The 15,105-nt window shown below is 33.7% G+C and overlaps 2 protein-coding genes and 1 long non-coding RNA gene across 8 annotated transcripts; 2 read left to right on the forward strand and 1 right to left on the reverse strand.

The window, feature by feature from the left end:
• The first annotated feature begins 991 nt into the window (after positions 1-991).
• On the forward strand, positions 992-3,313 carry LOC116133120 (probable disease resistance protein At5g43730). Its single transcript, XM_031418799.1, has 3 exons — positions 992-1,410; positions 2,067-2,128; positions 2,215-3,313. Exon 3 carries the CDS (start codon positions 2,245-2,247, stop codon positions 3,262-3,264), a length of 1,020 nt encoding a protein of 339 aa, XP_031274659.1. The 5' UTR covers positions 992-1,410; positions 2,067-2,128; positions 2,215-2,244; the 3' UTR covers positions 3,265-3,313.
• A 100-nt stretch (positions 3,314-3,413) lies between these two features.
• LOC116133068 lies at positions 3,414-12,043 on the forward strand. 2 transcript variants are annotated; one of them, XM_031418731.1, is made up of 6 exons: positions 3,414-5,058; positions 5,166-5,666; positions 5,835-6,380; positions 7,215-7,970; positions 8,880-9,136; positions 9,192-9,335. In XM_031418731.1, the coding sequence occupies exons 1-6, from the start codon at positions 3,433-3,435 to the stop codon at positions 9,211-9,213; spliced, it is 3,708 nt and encodes a 1,235-aa protein (XP_031274591.1). In that variant the 5' UTR covers positions 3,414-3,432; the 3' UTR covers positions 9,214-9,335. The 2 variants fall into 2 exon arrangements, with proteins under 2 accessions (XP_031274591.1, XP_031274592.1); XM_031418732.1 differs by lacking the exons at positions 3,414-5,058; positions 5,166-5,666; positions 5,835-6,380; positions 7,215-7,970 and adding exons at positions 9,603-10,043; positions 10,185-10,679; positions 11,018-11,611; positions 11,729-12,043 and having other exon boundaries at positions 9,056-9,136; positions 9,192-9,485.
• A 412-nt stretch (positions 12,044-12,455) lies between these two features.
• On the reverse strand, positions 12,456-15,105 carry LOC116133069. Of its 5 annotated transcripts, none has more exons than XR_004128491.1 (5): positions 15,006-15,105; positions 14,619-14,679; positions 13,943-13,981; positions 13,733-13,848; positions 12,456-12,728 (listed from the first exon to the last, which is right to left on the reverse strand). It is a non-coding gene; the product is annotated as an uncharacterized LOC116133069 (long non-coding RNA). The 5 variants fall into 5 exon arrangements; XR_004128494.1 differs by having other exon boundaries at positions 13,943-14,057; XR_004128493.1 differs by having other exon boundaries at positions 15,036-15,076.

A 15,105-nucleotide genomic window follows, 5' to 3' on the forward strand; every position in this document is an offset into this window, starting at 1 on the left:
TGCTTGAATCATGTTTTCTCTTTATTTCTGAATCCAGTGTGGTATGCTTTATAATTACTGATTATAGACAGTTCCAAGAAGATTGAGGACATCCTTCGTGCGCAAATTGGAATAAGACTAGTTCTTCAAATGGATTCTGATACAACATGGCTCCATTTCCTCCCGGTGAAGAGGGACTTTGTTTCTTCTATCTTAACTGAAATTATCTTCATCTTTGGTTGAAGGAGGAGTGCCCTCTGTTTACACGTTTGCCCTTTTGTTTTTAATTTGTTGGATTTGTTTTATGTAATCAAATTTCTCCCAAGTTGCCAAACCCTTTGGGCAAACAAGACGATACAATTTAACCACCTGAAAAATGCTGTTTGTTAATTACTGTGGTGATGATCTTCTCTTTCGAGCATTGAGTTTTTTGTGTGCTTTCACATTTTCAAAGTGTTCATCTCAGTATAATTTTAAGAATGCGTTCTAAGATTGTCAGAATTATGTGTTTCCAAAATGTTTTTTCAGTGATGTAAAGATATATATCATATTTTGATTTCAAGAAACATTCAGAAGTGTAATCAATAACAGTGAGTTTTTATATATCCTACAACCATTTTTATCTATAAAAAATAAAGCAACACAGAGCTCCTCTGTTTCCATTTCCCTGTTTTCTGTCAAACTTTCATTAACTTTCATCAGGCAAGAGGAATTTTGGTTTCCAATTGGATTTTTCTACTCTCTGTGTTGTTAGAATATGATGGCTTTTAAGTATATACTTATAATATCAGTCAGTAATTTTTTTCTTCTAAAAACTATATATATATTCATATCGTTTGATTCTTCTTCTTTGAATGAGAAGCGGGTGGTGGGCGGGCGGCCACACAACATGACAGCGACAAGACACATTCTTGATTGCTCCGTAGAAAAAACGATGCCGAACACCGCACGCTGTTGTTATTGTGTGGTTGTCATGCTAGTTTTGCTTGATTAATTGAATCTACTTGGCTTTTTATTTCTTAGTTGTTTTCATACTCGATTATTGCTCGCTCTCTCTCAAAACTATTTTGTCCATTTCCACTACTAAAGTCTTGGTCTTCCTTTCCTTTCAAAAAAAAAAAAAAAAAAAAAAAAAATCTACAGCAAAAATCTACCCAATACTCTGTTTTATCAATTTTTGTTGCTTATTATTGCTCACAAAGAAGAGAAACGCACACTACTCCTTGAATTACTTTGCTCTTACTCTCAGATTAAGCCATTAAGCTGCACTTAGTTTTATTCTTGTCCTTCTTCTGCGTTTTTTCTTTACTCTTTCCTTCACTTTCAATTCTGTGTACTTTATATTCAGTATCCATAAATTTACTTTAAAAAAAAAAAAAAAAAATTTCTCAACTTTTCTGATACTGATAGCAGAGATCTGTTTCGTTAAAGGTAAGATTCTGTTTACGGAGCTTTCCTTGTAAGTATTTTGCTTATTAACTCTGTTTCTTTTTCTCACTTTTATCTTTATATCCAGTAGTATTCATAAATATGTAGCTTCGTTTAAGATGATTAGAAGTAGTTAGTGGGTGTCGTGTTTGCTGCCTCATTCACTGGCTAAATAAGGCTTCAAGATAGATAGAAACAAGATATATAATTCAACTGCCTCTTGGATTATAGAAATTTGTCTTAAATATAAAACAAAACGCAATCTTAAACCCAGAAAATCTATCACATGGATCAATTATGGGATTCAATTCCAGCGTTGATTTTGTTATAGAACACCAAATTTATATAAATTAACCTTTGATTTCACTTTTTTTAAGAAGAGTATTGGAATCTCTAAATATGTAATTAATTAAAGATTACCCTATTGTTTATTAATATTAATTTCTTATTTGCACATAATAATCATAAATCATTGTCATCCGAGATATCAAATTTCTAATACTGCATATAATTTCCAATACAACAATACCAAAAACATTAGATTTAGCCCATGGAATGGTTATAAATTTTTGTTCAGCTTGAAACTGATAGAAAAAAAAATATATATTAATAGATGTATGGAATTAATAACCACATGTCTATTTGATTCATACTCGCAGGCGCACTTGTCTAGCAGAGATCTGTTTGCTTAAAGCTAGATTCTGTTTACCCAACTTTCCTTGTAAGTATTTTGTTTAGTAACTCTGCTTTTTTTTCTTTGTTTCCTATCAACCGTTTCTCACTTTTTAGTTTTTTCTTTATATCCAGTATTCATAAACATCTCACAAGAAATAGGCAATGGCTCAAGAATTAGCTCTGGCTGGTCCCTCTAAAGTTGTAGAAGATGCTACATCAGATATATATGGTTTGCTTAAACAGCAAATCTCTTATGTGTTCAAGTACCAGAACTACATCAACGACCTCAAGAAACAAGTTCAGGAGCTCAGAAATAAAAGACAAATGGTGCAGAAACCTGTAGAGTCTGCTGAAAGACAAGGGGAAGAGATTTATGAACTTGTTACAACATGGCTGAATGACGTGCATGAGTTCACTGAAGAGGTAGCAAAATCTATCATTGAGGATGAAGATAAAGCAAACAAGGGCGGTTGTTTCAAATTGGCGTCATGTCCTGATTTGATTCAACGTTACAGGCTTGGCAAAAAAGCAATGAAGGCCACAATAAATGGTGCGGATCTCTTGGGGAAAGGAAACTTTAGTCATGTTTCCTACCGTCCTGCTCTACAGAGGACAGAATCCATGTATGTTAGAGGCTACGAGGCCTTTGATTCTAGAATGCAAGTTTTGCAAGAAATTATGGACACATTGAAGGATGCTAATGTTAACATGATTGGGGTGTATGGGATGGGAGGTGTGGGCAAAACCACACTGGTCAGAAAAGTAGCTTGGCTGGCCAGGGAAAACAAGTTATTTGATGAGGTGGCCGTGGCTGAGGTAACACAAACCCCAGACTACAAAAAAGTTCAAGAAAAAATAGCTTTTGATTTAGGCCTGGAATTTGGGCAGGAGGGTGAATATCAGAGAGGTGGTTTACTACGGAATAGGATAAAGAAGGAGAAGAATGTACTTGTAATATTCGATGATATATGGACAAAGGTCGACTTGGATGCAATTGGAATTCCTTCCAGGGGAGCTGACAAACAAGGAAAAGATGACAAGGTGAGGCGATGCGTGGTATTGCTAACTTCTAGAAATCTGGATGTATTAAAAAAAGATATGAAGATTCTGAAGAACATCCCTGTTCATCCTTTATCTGATGGAGACTCATGGAATTTGTTTGGGAAAATTGTGGGTGATTAAGCAGAAAACCATGATTTTCATAATGTAGCAGTTCAGATAGTTACAAAATGTGCAGGTATACCGGTTGCAATTTCAACAATTGCAAATGCATTGAAAAATGAGAGTCTTAAAACTTGGAAAGAAACCTAGGATCAACTAAAAAGGTCAAATCCAAGATGCATTCTAGATATGGATGAAACTTTGTACTCTACTATAGAACTGAGTTACAATTTTTTGAAAAATGAGGAAGCAAAAACACTGTTTCTTCTTTGTGCTCTAGTAACTGCAAGCAGCAGTATATCCATAGGTGACTTATTGAAATATAGTATGGGTTGGAGTTTGTTTGGAGAAGGTTATACATTAGAAGAAGGAAGGAATAGATTGCAGAGGTTGATTGGTCATCTGAAAGCTTCTTGTTTATTGTTGGATGACGATGACGATGACGACAGAGTTCAAATGCATGACATTATTCATGCTGTTGCTGTATCGATTGCCTCAACAGATAAGTTCATGTTTAATATTCAAAATGTCACTGGCTTGAAGGAAGTATTGGAGGAGAAAAAAGATTCAACCGCTATATCTTTGCCGTCTGAAGATATTTATGGTGAGCTTCCCGAAAAGTTGGAATGTCCAAAACTCAAGTTCTTTTTGCTAGATATAACTAACAAAAATCTACAAATCCCAGATACCAAAAATCTACAAATCCCAGATACCTTTTTTGAAGGAATGACAGAACTGAAAGTTTTAGATTTGACAAGTCTCAAGTTCTTATCATTACCTTCATCACTTTATTGCCTTAAGAACATTCGAACCTTGTGTTTCTATTGTTGCCATCTAGAAGATGTAGCAATAGTTGGAAAGCTAAAGACATTAGAGATCCTTACCTTTGATGGATCTGATATTGAACAATTGCCCGAAGAAATCAGACAATTGACTCGATTGAAGTTGTTAGATTTGAGCAATTGTTTAAACCTTAGATACATTGCGCCAAATGTCATCTCCTGCTTGTCTCAATTAGAAGAACTATATATGGGCAATAACTTTGTTCAATGGGAGGCTGAAGGAGTCGATAATCTAGGACGAAGAAATGCTAGTCTTGGAGAGTTAAAGCGGTTGTCTAACCTAACAGCTTTACATCTTCATATTCAGGATGCTGGAGTTATGCCACGAGACTTGTTCTTTAAGAAGTTGAAAAGTTATAAGATATTTATAGGAGATAAATGGAAGTGGTCCCATAAATATGACCTTTCAACTTCAAGAATGCTCAAACTCAAGATCAACAATAGTACTTGTTTGGGGCCTGGGATTAAAGCTTTGTTGAAGATGACTGAAGATCTTTCTCTAGAGGAAATGAATGGTGTTAGAAATGTTCTTTATGAACTCGATATGGATGGTTTTCCACATTTGAAGCATCTGGTTGTAAAAGATTGTCTCGAGCTTTTATATATCATTAAATCAGTTGCTTGGAAACTAGCCTTTTCCGAGTTGGAGTCCTTGATCCTTCATAATTTGATTAATTTGGAGAAGATATGTCTTGGCCAACTCAATGAAGGGTCTTTTAGCAAATTAAGGATACTGAAAATAGAAAAATGTGATAGATTGGAGTATCTCTTTGCATCCTCCTTGGCAAAAAACCTTACTCAGCTACAAGAAATCGAAGTGACTGATTGTAAGAACCTAAAAGAGATTTTTGGTGAAAAAAGTAAAGACCATGGTGATGAAATCGAAACAAATGATGAGATTGACTTCAATCAATTGTGTTCTCTAACACTACAACGTCTACCACAATTCATAAAGATTGGTTCTGACATGAGGGTATGTTTTGTATTCTTCATCTTTTTTTTAATTTTATTTTTTCATGTAAATAGGAGTTTTCTTATTAGTTTATAAGTTATGTTTACAGGCAAGGTTTGTTTCTACAGGTTGTCTTTCCAAGATTGGAGAACTTGAAACTGTGCTCAATTAATATTGAGAATATGTGGCTTGATCAACCTCTCGCAATGTTTTCTTATAGTCAATGCTTAAAAAGCTTAACCGTGGAGGAGTGTAATGGCTTGAAATTTTTGTTTACATCCTCTATGGTCAAAAGTCTTAAGCAACTTCATAAGCTTGTGATAGGCAATTGTAAGTCAATGGAAGTAATAATCGACTCAAAAGGGGAGGAAGGAGAAGAAAGGATAATTGATATGAGCTTTCCTAAACTATTCTACCTAAAGCTTGAAATTCTACCAGAACTTGTAAGCTTTGGCACTGGGAATTCAATTGAATTCCTGTCTTTAAATGAACTTCATATTGATGGTTGCTCTAATTTGAAGACATTTTTCTGCAAATCTTTTTATCCAAGCACGGTGGGAGAAGAACCTGAAGAAGAACTAAACTTGGAGAACTACTTTATTGATATAAACCCTCTTTTTGATGAAAAGGTGATTTATCTTTATACTAAAAAACTATGTTGCCTATTGCTTTCAAAACTTTTTTCCTTTTTTTTCAATTTTGAGAGCAGAACCTTACCCAATATTTGGACATTTTCTTATTGTAAGATTGTGGGTCTTTTATACAAAAATATTGACATCGTGGTTTTTTTGCTACAGGTTGCTTTCCCAAACTTGGAGGTGATGGTACTCTTACACTTGGATAACTTGCAATTGATATGGCACAACCAACAACTCCATGCGGAATCATTTAGAAAACTAAAAGTAGTGAGAGTCGAATTCTGTGAAAAGTTAAAGACTATTGTTCCATCTAATTCTCACAGACTTCTCACATTTCAAAATCTGAAAGAGTTAAAAATAAAAAATTGTTGGAGTATGAAAAGTCTCTTTCCAGTTACTATAGCTACTGGTCTCGTGCAACTTAATGACCTTCGATTAGTCTCCTGTGGGTTGGAGAAAATTGTTTCTGAGGAGGAAGTTAAGGGGGCCCCTAATTTTTTGTTTCCACAATTAACAGTCTTCCATCTTGATAATTTACCAAAACTCAAATGTTTCTACTCGGGGTTGCATACAAGGGAGTGGCCAATGCTAAATAGTTTGCGTGTGTATGGTTGCGAGAAGATAAAAATATATGCTTCAGAATTCCCTAGCTTCCAAAGGAAAGATGACGGGGAAAGCCAACCTGCCATTTTTCTGTTAGAAAAGGTATTATGATTTAAGTTTCATCCATACTCACTAAAAAATGCAACATGTTTATGATTGTTCAAATTAATATGATCATTGCTTATTTTGATTATATATGTGCACAAATACTGTGGGATGGCCAATTTTCCATTTTACGTAGTATAACATAAATACTTTTATTTGGTCTCGCACTTTTTAGTATGATATAGTACCCCAAATGAAAATTAAGATTTAAACTAAGTGTAAGTCAATTTCAGTTTCCAATTCATAAGGACATTAATTTTTCTGTTGCAAATGAAAATAAACTAAGAAGCACTTTCCTTTTGCTTAGTTACAATAAAATCTTTTTTCTCTTTAAATCCATCGAGTTGATGTATAATAATCAACTAAATGATTCAACTATGAGATGGCAACTATTTTTCATTGATTGTTTTGAAGTATAGGAGATGTTGTTTTATATTGTAAATGACTAAACAAAAAATGGAAGAAGATCTCAACCATTGAGCTGTAACAGAAAAACAAAAAAATTCTTGTCTGCCGTTGATTTTGCTGGGAAGTAAATCAACTTGTTCAGCAAGTTGACCAACTTGCATAACAACCTTCAACAACTTAATCAACTTGCCTAACTACCTTATGCCACTTGACTTGCAACTTGATTTTGGTTAGAAAGTACCAATCATTAGCAGTCCAGAATCCAGCATTTGTTTGTTGTTTGAGTGAAGCGTGCATTCTCAATAATGATACTGATTGCTTCTTAAATATATGAAAAAATCGTAGCATTTTTCTGTGTATACGGTGAACTTGTTGATGAGTGAATGCTAACACCTACTTATTTGCTTGTTCATCAATTCTCAGGTCATACCGAATTTGGAGGAGTTGGGTTTAGATGCACATGACTTCAAATTGACATTCCTCCACTGTTATCTAGCTGAGAGCTTTGGCAAACTTAAAAAACTTTGGCTGAGTAACTTTGATGGTGAATCTGTTGCTTCTTTGTCTGGTTTCCTTCAAAGGTTAAATTGTTTGGAATCACTTTTTTTTGTTGATAATAGTTTCAAAGAGCTATTCCCCTATGAACAAGGGCATATATGGAAACAAGATTTACGAGGGGACACATTTATTCAAAATCTTCAAACTCTACAAGTAGTTAGCTGCCATCCTTTGACAATTTTGATGCCAACCGCAATGTCTTTCAAAAATCTTACAACTCTTGACACTTGGAGCTGCGATGGACTAGTCAACATACTTGCGTGCTCAGCAGCCAAAGCTCTTGTCAATCTCACAACAATGAGAATAAGAGATTGCAAGTTAGTGACAGAGGTAATAGCAAACGAGGGAGACAGAGAAGAAGAGATTGTTTTTGGCCAATTGAAAGTTTTGGAGCTTTACCGTTTATCAAGCCTCACATTCTTCTGCTCAACCAATTATTCCTTTAAATTCCTTTGTTTGGAGCAAGTTATTGTGAGTCAATGCCCAAAATTAAAGATCTTCTCTCAGGGAGTCTTAAGCACACCTTTGCTAAAGAGAGTACAATTGATGAGAAAAGATGACCCAGAATACTTTTGGAAGGAGGATCTGAATTCCACTATCCAGCAAATGTTTATAGACATGGTATTTATTCTTTAACAAAATCATTTTCTTTCCTTTTACAACATTGCTATTGATATCTATATATATATTTTTTTTTACAGATATTGCTACTAATATATATGATGATTTGTGATACTATTTATGATATTGTTTATATTATAATTTTGAATTAATGATAGAGATTGATGCAACAGCGCCAAAACCATGACTACAAGAGCTATCATCTTTTATAGACTAGGATGAAAAGTTGCCAAACTCCTATTTCAATTAAAAATTTATAATTCTAGGACTCCACGAATCTCAATCTACTATGGCATAAACAAATCAATTGCATGCTAAGCAAGTTTGAAAAGTATACATAATACTTGTTCAAAATTTTCACTAAGTTGTTTTTGAACAATTATTTTGTGTTTTGATTCAGGATCTAGTTTTTCTCAATCTGCTCTATAAGGGTCATTATGCCTTGGTTAAATTTTTATGAGAATTACTTGCAACTTGGACCATGTACATTTTTTTTTCTTACACAGTTTCAAAGTAGATTACAAAGACGAAACTAAATGATATTTGTTGTGCAAAATTGCATGAAAAAAGAATAGTATAATATGATTTATAATTCTGTACTATTTTTTTTTTTTTTTTCATTTGTTGTTATTATATATTCACAACTATGTAGTGGTTATTTTCTTTGGTTCATGTCTAATAAGTAAAAGCATAAGATTTTCAATCGTTCCATAGCTTTTTATGTCCAACTTTCAGGTGGTCTTATCATAGAGGGGCACTTATTAAAGCTATAAAGAAGTTCAAAATGTTGTTACATTTATGTATCATAATAATCATATATAAATATTCATTTTGTTAAGCTTAAAATATATTTCTATGTTTTAGTCTTTCAAAATTCAATATTTTAATCCAATATTTTGGGTTTCACAGGTTGGCTTCCGTAACTTTGAACATTTGACACTCTCTCAATTCCCCAACATGAAAGAAAAAATATGGAATGGTCAAGGACTAATTGACGTATTCTGGAATTTAAAGTCTTTAGTAGTGGATAAGTTTTCGGATATTTCAAGTGCTATTCCATCCAATGTGTTATGCCGCTTCAAAAATCTGGAAATGCTGGATGTAAGAAGTTGTGAATCACTAGAACAAGTGTTTGATTTGGAGGAAAATCGTCAAGAAATTTTGGGCTTAAAGAAATTGAAATCATTGAAAATTGACAATTGCGACAGCTTGAGATACATACTTACACCATCTATGCTGTTGAGTCTTGTTCAACTCCAAGAGATAGAGGTGAAAAGCTGTGCTTTGATAGAAGAAATTGTCAAAAAGGAAGCGCAAAAGGGTGCAGTGAGTGATAAAATTATAATCCCTCAATTAAACTCTGTTGTGCTTGAGTCATTGCCTAACTTGACAAGCTTCTATTCGGGAAGTGAAATTTTGGAATATCCTCCCTTGGAAACTATTATCATTAAGGACTGTCAAAAGATACATATGAAGGAGTTTAGTATCCATCTTGCATCTCTTTTCACCGTAAAGGTAAGTCTGTTTCAATTCTTTTTACACGATGATAAGTTTTAATAAAGAAATTCTCATATTTTACGAAACAAAATAAAGTTTTTAAGTTTCTAAAACAAACATTTTATATGCATGCAGGTTGTATTACCCAGCTTGGAAGCATCTTCTTGCTTCCAGAATTTAACAATCTTGGTCATTGATGGCTTTGATCAATTAAAATATTTATTCCCATCTTCAATGGTCAAAAGTCTTTTCAAACTGAAGAAGCTTGAGATATCTAACTGTAAGTTCATGGAAAGAGTAATAGATGAAGATGAAGAGAGATCAAGTAGGATGTTGTTTCCTAAATTATACGAGCTGAAGCTCACGGATCTTCCAAAACTCACAACATTCTACAACTCCACTGCAAAATTTGTTGAAATGTCCTCCTTATTCAGACTGTTGATTGAAAATTGCCCTGGTATGCAAACATTCATCTCCAGTTGTGTACGTGGTGACATGACATCATCAAGCAAAGAAAATGAAGAAATGAGTGCAAAGGAGAACTATACTCGCATGCAATCTCTTTTTGATAAAAAGGTAATCCGTCTCCTTATTTTGTTTTCAATTTTTCTATTTCCTATCTATTTTCTCATTTTTAATCACAACTAATTTATATGTTTATGATCTACTAATAAGGGATGGTTATGTCGTAATTGTAATTGTAAATGAATTCTTCAGGTAAGATTCCCTAGTTTGGAGATGTTTTTAATCAGTCATGCTGATGAGTTGGTAAAGATTTGGGACGATCAGGTTTCTTTGGATTCCTTCTGCAAATTAAATCATGTGGGTGTATGCTTTTGTAAAAGACTTGTAAGTGTTTTTCCATCTAACATGCTTGGGAGACACCAGAAACTAGAATTTTTGGTAGTACAGAATTGTGATTCAGTTGAAGAGATATTTGAAGTGCTTGAGAAAAAGTCTAGTGAGGTGGAGGAAATTGTTGACAAGGAGGAAGCAGTCCCAAGGTTTGTGTTCTCTGAGTTAACCTTGCTGTCTTTGCAGAAGCTACCGAGTCTCAAAAGTTTATATCCAAAAGTACATATTTCTGAATGGCCAAGTTTAGAAGTGATGGAGGTATATGGATGTGATAATGTGGAGATATTTGCTTTAGAATATTTGAGCATCCAAGGGACTGATGGAGAAAGTCAACAACCACTGTTCTTGGTTTACAAGGTATGAGCCCCAACACTCTAATAAATCATGTCTACAACTCTAAGTTATAGGCATTCTAACAAATTTTCTTAATTTTGCCTCTTTTTTATTTAATATCTTAAAATATTATGTTAAACATATTTATTTTTAGCAATGCGTGAATTTTACTTGAAATGTGTTGTATTATTCGTAATTGAAATAATTTTTTTTACTGGAAAACTTTGACGTCATTATCATCATCGATAAAAGTAAGTTCTCATACATCTCTAATCTCATCACATTTAGTGCAACTCACCTATACTAATTATCCCTTCTTTTTGGTTTCAACACTTTCTTTTTGTGATTGACTATTTTCCCAGGGTGCATTCCCTTGCTTGGAAGAGCTAGAGTTACGTGAAATGCCCAGATTGTTGCACCTATGGAGAGGAAATTCTCAGCCTAGCAATGCTTTTCAAAATCTGAAGACTTTGAAAGTAACTGGATGTGGCAGTTTAGAAAATTCATGGTCATCAACAATGTCTTTACAGAATTTGGAGACTTTGCAAGTTTCTAAGTGTGAAGGATTGAGATATTTACTGACCCCCTTAAAAGCAAAAAGTCTGGATCGACTTGAAAAAATGAATGTATCTGATTGCAAAATGATGGGGGAAATTATAACACATTTGGGAGATGAAATACTGCAGGATCCAATTGTTTTCAACAGATTGGATTGTTTGGAACTTCACTGTTTGTCCAGCCTTAAAATCTTTTGTTGTGGGGATTATACTCTTGAATTCCCATCCTTGAAAAAAGTAATTGTCAGACAATGCTTGAAGATGGAGACTTTTTGTCATGGAGTTTTAAACACAACAAAGTTGCAAAAACTACAATTGACAGAAGGAGAGAATGAAGTTGAAGAATGTTGGGAAGGCAACCTTAATTCCACTATACAACGTTTATTCAGAAACAGTATGGTATGTATTGACTCACCAGAATACCTCATACATTTCTATTGTTTAATGAATTGAATTGGTTGAATTCATATTTTCTTTTATTTCCTTAATTCAATGAGCTATGCTTTATCATTACAGAATGTGCGTAGCTCCAAAGAAGCTTGAGGACATTCCTTTAAATAGTTTGTGATACACCATGGCTCCGTTTCCCTCAAGTAAACAGAGACTTTGTTTCTGCCATCTTACTGATATTATCTTCACATTTGGTTGAAGGTGGAGCGCCCTTTGTTTATTCATTTGTTCTGTTGTTTCACTTGTTGGACTTGTATTATGTATTCCAATTTCTCCAAGTTGCCAAACACTTTAGGCAAACAAGACGATACAATATGCAGTTTGTTAATTTCTATGTTGATGTATTATTTGCAATTATATTAAAACAGTAATATTAACTGAACAAAAGCCCTTGCTTACTCCACCTTAAATTTAGCATTTTGAGTACATAATAAAAGAATAAAGAAGAGGGAATTCTAAGCTTTAGATTGAAAGCCTATGTGTCCAATAAAGCTTAAAACAGAGATGAGATGTGACAATATAGATATGATCTGATACAAAAGGCCTTATGATTGGGATACCAAATATTTCACATCTTCATTCTTAAATAAAGGCTTCTATCCTTTAAAGACACCTACACCTCTCTTACTATCCTCCATTCCATATTTCACCTAAACACTCAACTGTGGAATCAAGAAACACAAGCAAAAATGTAACAAAAAGGCTTCCATCTTATAAAGCACTCAAAAGACAGAATATTAAGATGACAATTACGCAAATCAAATTGATATTCAATCTCATATTTAACCCAAAATTCGAGGCTTCTCTTGCTCCATAGAAAATACAAATTAATATGTCAATGACGGCATCTTTGAGTTTGGAACCAAAATAATAATGAAAAAAATGAGAATTCCCAAGTAAACTCATTGGTACACCATTATAACAGCAATCTCAAGTAACTTATGCAGTGCAGAAAACACAAACCCATACAGCCAAAGTCCATTTCCCCTCGAGTGTTCCAAAACCCTGGAGACCATAACAGAGCTCAAGTAAACACTCCATGCACAGCAACTCTGTTTCTAAGTTCCTACAAAAACCTATTATGTCCACCAGAAATACAAGTATGCTCCCACTACTACATTTGTGACACCATTCACTTTTTTCTCAGAAATAAAACTTGAGGTTCATGTCTCCAAAGAGATAAGTTGGCATCAAGTATAAAAGGGATAGAAAAACAGAGAATTTGAAGTTTTAAATGAAATATGAGAATGAAATTGTCTAAGAAATTTGCCTGAATTTTACTAAATAGACAACTGAAAAACATCTATACCAGGAAGTACTACTGTTACTACATAAAAACTAACAACTTTTGTTTATTAACAGCTTTACAGCTAACTGTTGTTATTATTAGCATGAAAACCGCTCTATAACCACCCTCAATGGGTTCTTTTCATCCATTACATCCGAGTTTGTCAAGAAACAAGAGGTTGGTCAAAAGAATTCTACAAATAAACAAATAAATAAAGGAAGCGAATAGCTGTTTAAATCACTTCCATATGTTGTTGAAGATGTATATATCTACACATGTAAGGACAGTTCATTAAATAAAGAAGTATGTATAGAAATGATTTTCCACTTTCTACAATTGATACTAAGATCAGAAGCAGTTACAAGATATAAAGATCAAATACAGATGGCAGAATTAAAATGTAATCAAAACAAACAATTAAAAGTAACATGAGAATGAAATTGCATGTAAGAAAAACTAATGTATCATTTTCTTATGACCTTGGTTATAGCCCTAATAGATGTATTTGACATATATATCTAAGCGTGCAAGGACAACGCATTTGAACACAAAAGTTTTCATTAAAAAGATCCAATTTCTACAATTCAACTAAGCTTACAGACAGAGTAGAGAAACATTTCAAATGAGAAAAATAGCCAAGGGCAACTGTGAAAGCCGCATAATATTATCTCCATCATACATGAAGCGCAAAAGCAATTAAACACAGATCGCAGAATTACAATGAACCACGCAGCAGATATACAATGTGACCATCACAAAACTTTCCAAGAAAATAGTGATACCTTAACAGTTTCATCATTTGAATATGCCTCTGCAACATCACGTAATTTTCCAGTACTGTAGGAAGCAGAAAACTTTCCATCTGCAGCGCCATACTCCCCTAAGACCAGCAAAGGACCTGCAACCAAAACCAGCAATGAAGACACCTAACAGGGATGACCTATCTGGAATATACATCAAAGAAAAGGAAAGCTATATGGGACAGCACGTACTTGAAGAAATACTGAAGGAATCTTTGGCTCTCCAATAATCTGCAAATAGATTCCACCAACTCACAAAAAAATAAATAGATAAATTTCAAGTAGCAGAAGATGATAACCAGAAGAACTGCAAAACTAGAGAATGGATGTTATTGATCTATCCATCCATGAAAATCCAGCTTTTATCAAGATATCTTGCAATCCAATTAAAAGATGCAATAAAATTGTTTAAATGGTAAGTGCATAAAAAAGAAAAAAAAGAAAAAAAAAGAAACTGGACTATTCTCTTGCATATTCAATAAGTTATTTAAATCAATTGGATAATCAGTTCTTCTGGTTTTGAGATAATTTGTCAAATTAGGATCGTTACCCATTTCAATGGCATCTCTGAAACCCCAACGGATCAAAATACATGTAGAAAAATTTGCTGTTTCAATATTCTGGAGTTCAAAGCATTAGATGCTCATTAATTTCAGATTAAAAATATTAATATTCCATAATGATTTTCCTTTTTGGAATGTTGGCTGAATTAAATTTTCAATAATGACAATTGTCCAAGAAGAAATCATAATTGTGTGCAGGGTTCATTGTACATCATTCTAAATCCTAAATTATCGCTGCAACATGCGTATTTTGTGAATGAAATTTTGAATTTTATGAGCCTCTTTTAAACATGCTTAAAACAAACCTGGGGGCCATAAGAGAGCTCAAGTAAACACTCCATGTACACCAACTCTGTTTCTAAGTTCCTACAAGAATTCAAAGGAACATTTATAAATGTAAAGGAAAACAGTTTCATATATCCTACAACCATTTTTATGAATCAAATCAGAGAATAAACAAAGCAAAACAGAGCTCCTCTATTTCCATTCCCCTGTTTTCTGTCAATTTTTCATTAAACAAACATAGTAACTTCAACGTGTGTAATAACAATCTATATATTTAATGTAGGCTGTATAGACCGTTTGGTTGATATATTGGTAAACAATTTTCTATTTATCACCTCAATTATTAGGACTTTGGCAATATGTTATCATCTAAATCTACCCACTACTCATACGGAGTATTAAAATACCTTTGATTATATATAAGCACATTTTCCTACCTTCCCCTTTGTCCTCCCTTCCCCCAACCTCTTCTTATCCCTCCCCTCGTACCCCCACTCTCACCACCGC

The sequence above is a fragment of the Pistacia vera genome, unplaced genomic scaffold (genome assembly GCF_008641045.1).
Source record: "Pistacia vera cultivar Batoury unplaced genomic scaffold, PisVer_v2 Contig265, whole genome shotgun sequence".
Classification (NCBI taxonomy): domain Eukaryota; kingdom Viridiplantae; phylum Streptophyta; class Magnoliopsida; order Sapindales; family Anacardiaceae; genus Pistacia; species Pistacia vera.

Excerpts from the sequence above, each read along its gene's own strand:
- LOC116133068 (XM_031418731.1), top strand. The coding sequence starts at position 3,433 with ATGGATGAAACTTTGTACTCTACTATAGAACTGAGTTACAATTTTTTG. Across the intron at positions 5,059-5,165 it reads AGATTGGTTCTGACATGAGG|GTTGTCTTTCCAAGATTGGA; the intron begins GTATGTTTTGTA and ends TTGTTTCTACAG. Across the intron at positions 6,381-7,214 it reads CCATTTTTCTGTTAGAAAAG|GTCATACCGAATTTGGAGGA; the intron begins GTATTATGATTT and ends ATCAATTCTCAG.
- LOC116133120 (XM_031418799.1), top strand. The coding sequence starts at position 2,245 with ATGGCTCAAGAATTAGCTCTGGCTGGTCCCTCTAAAGTTGTAGAAGAT.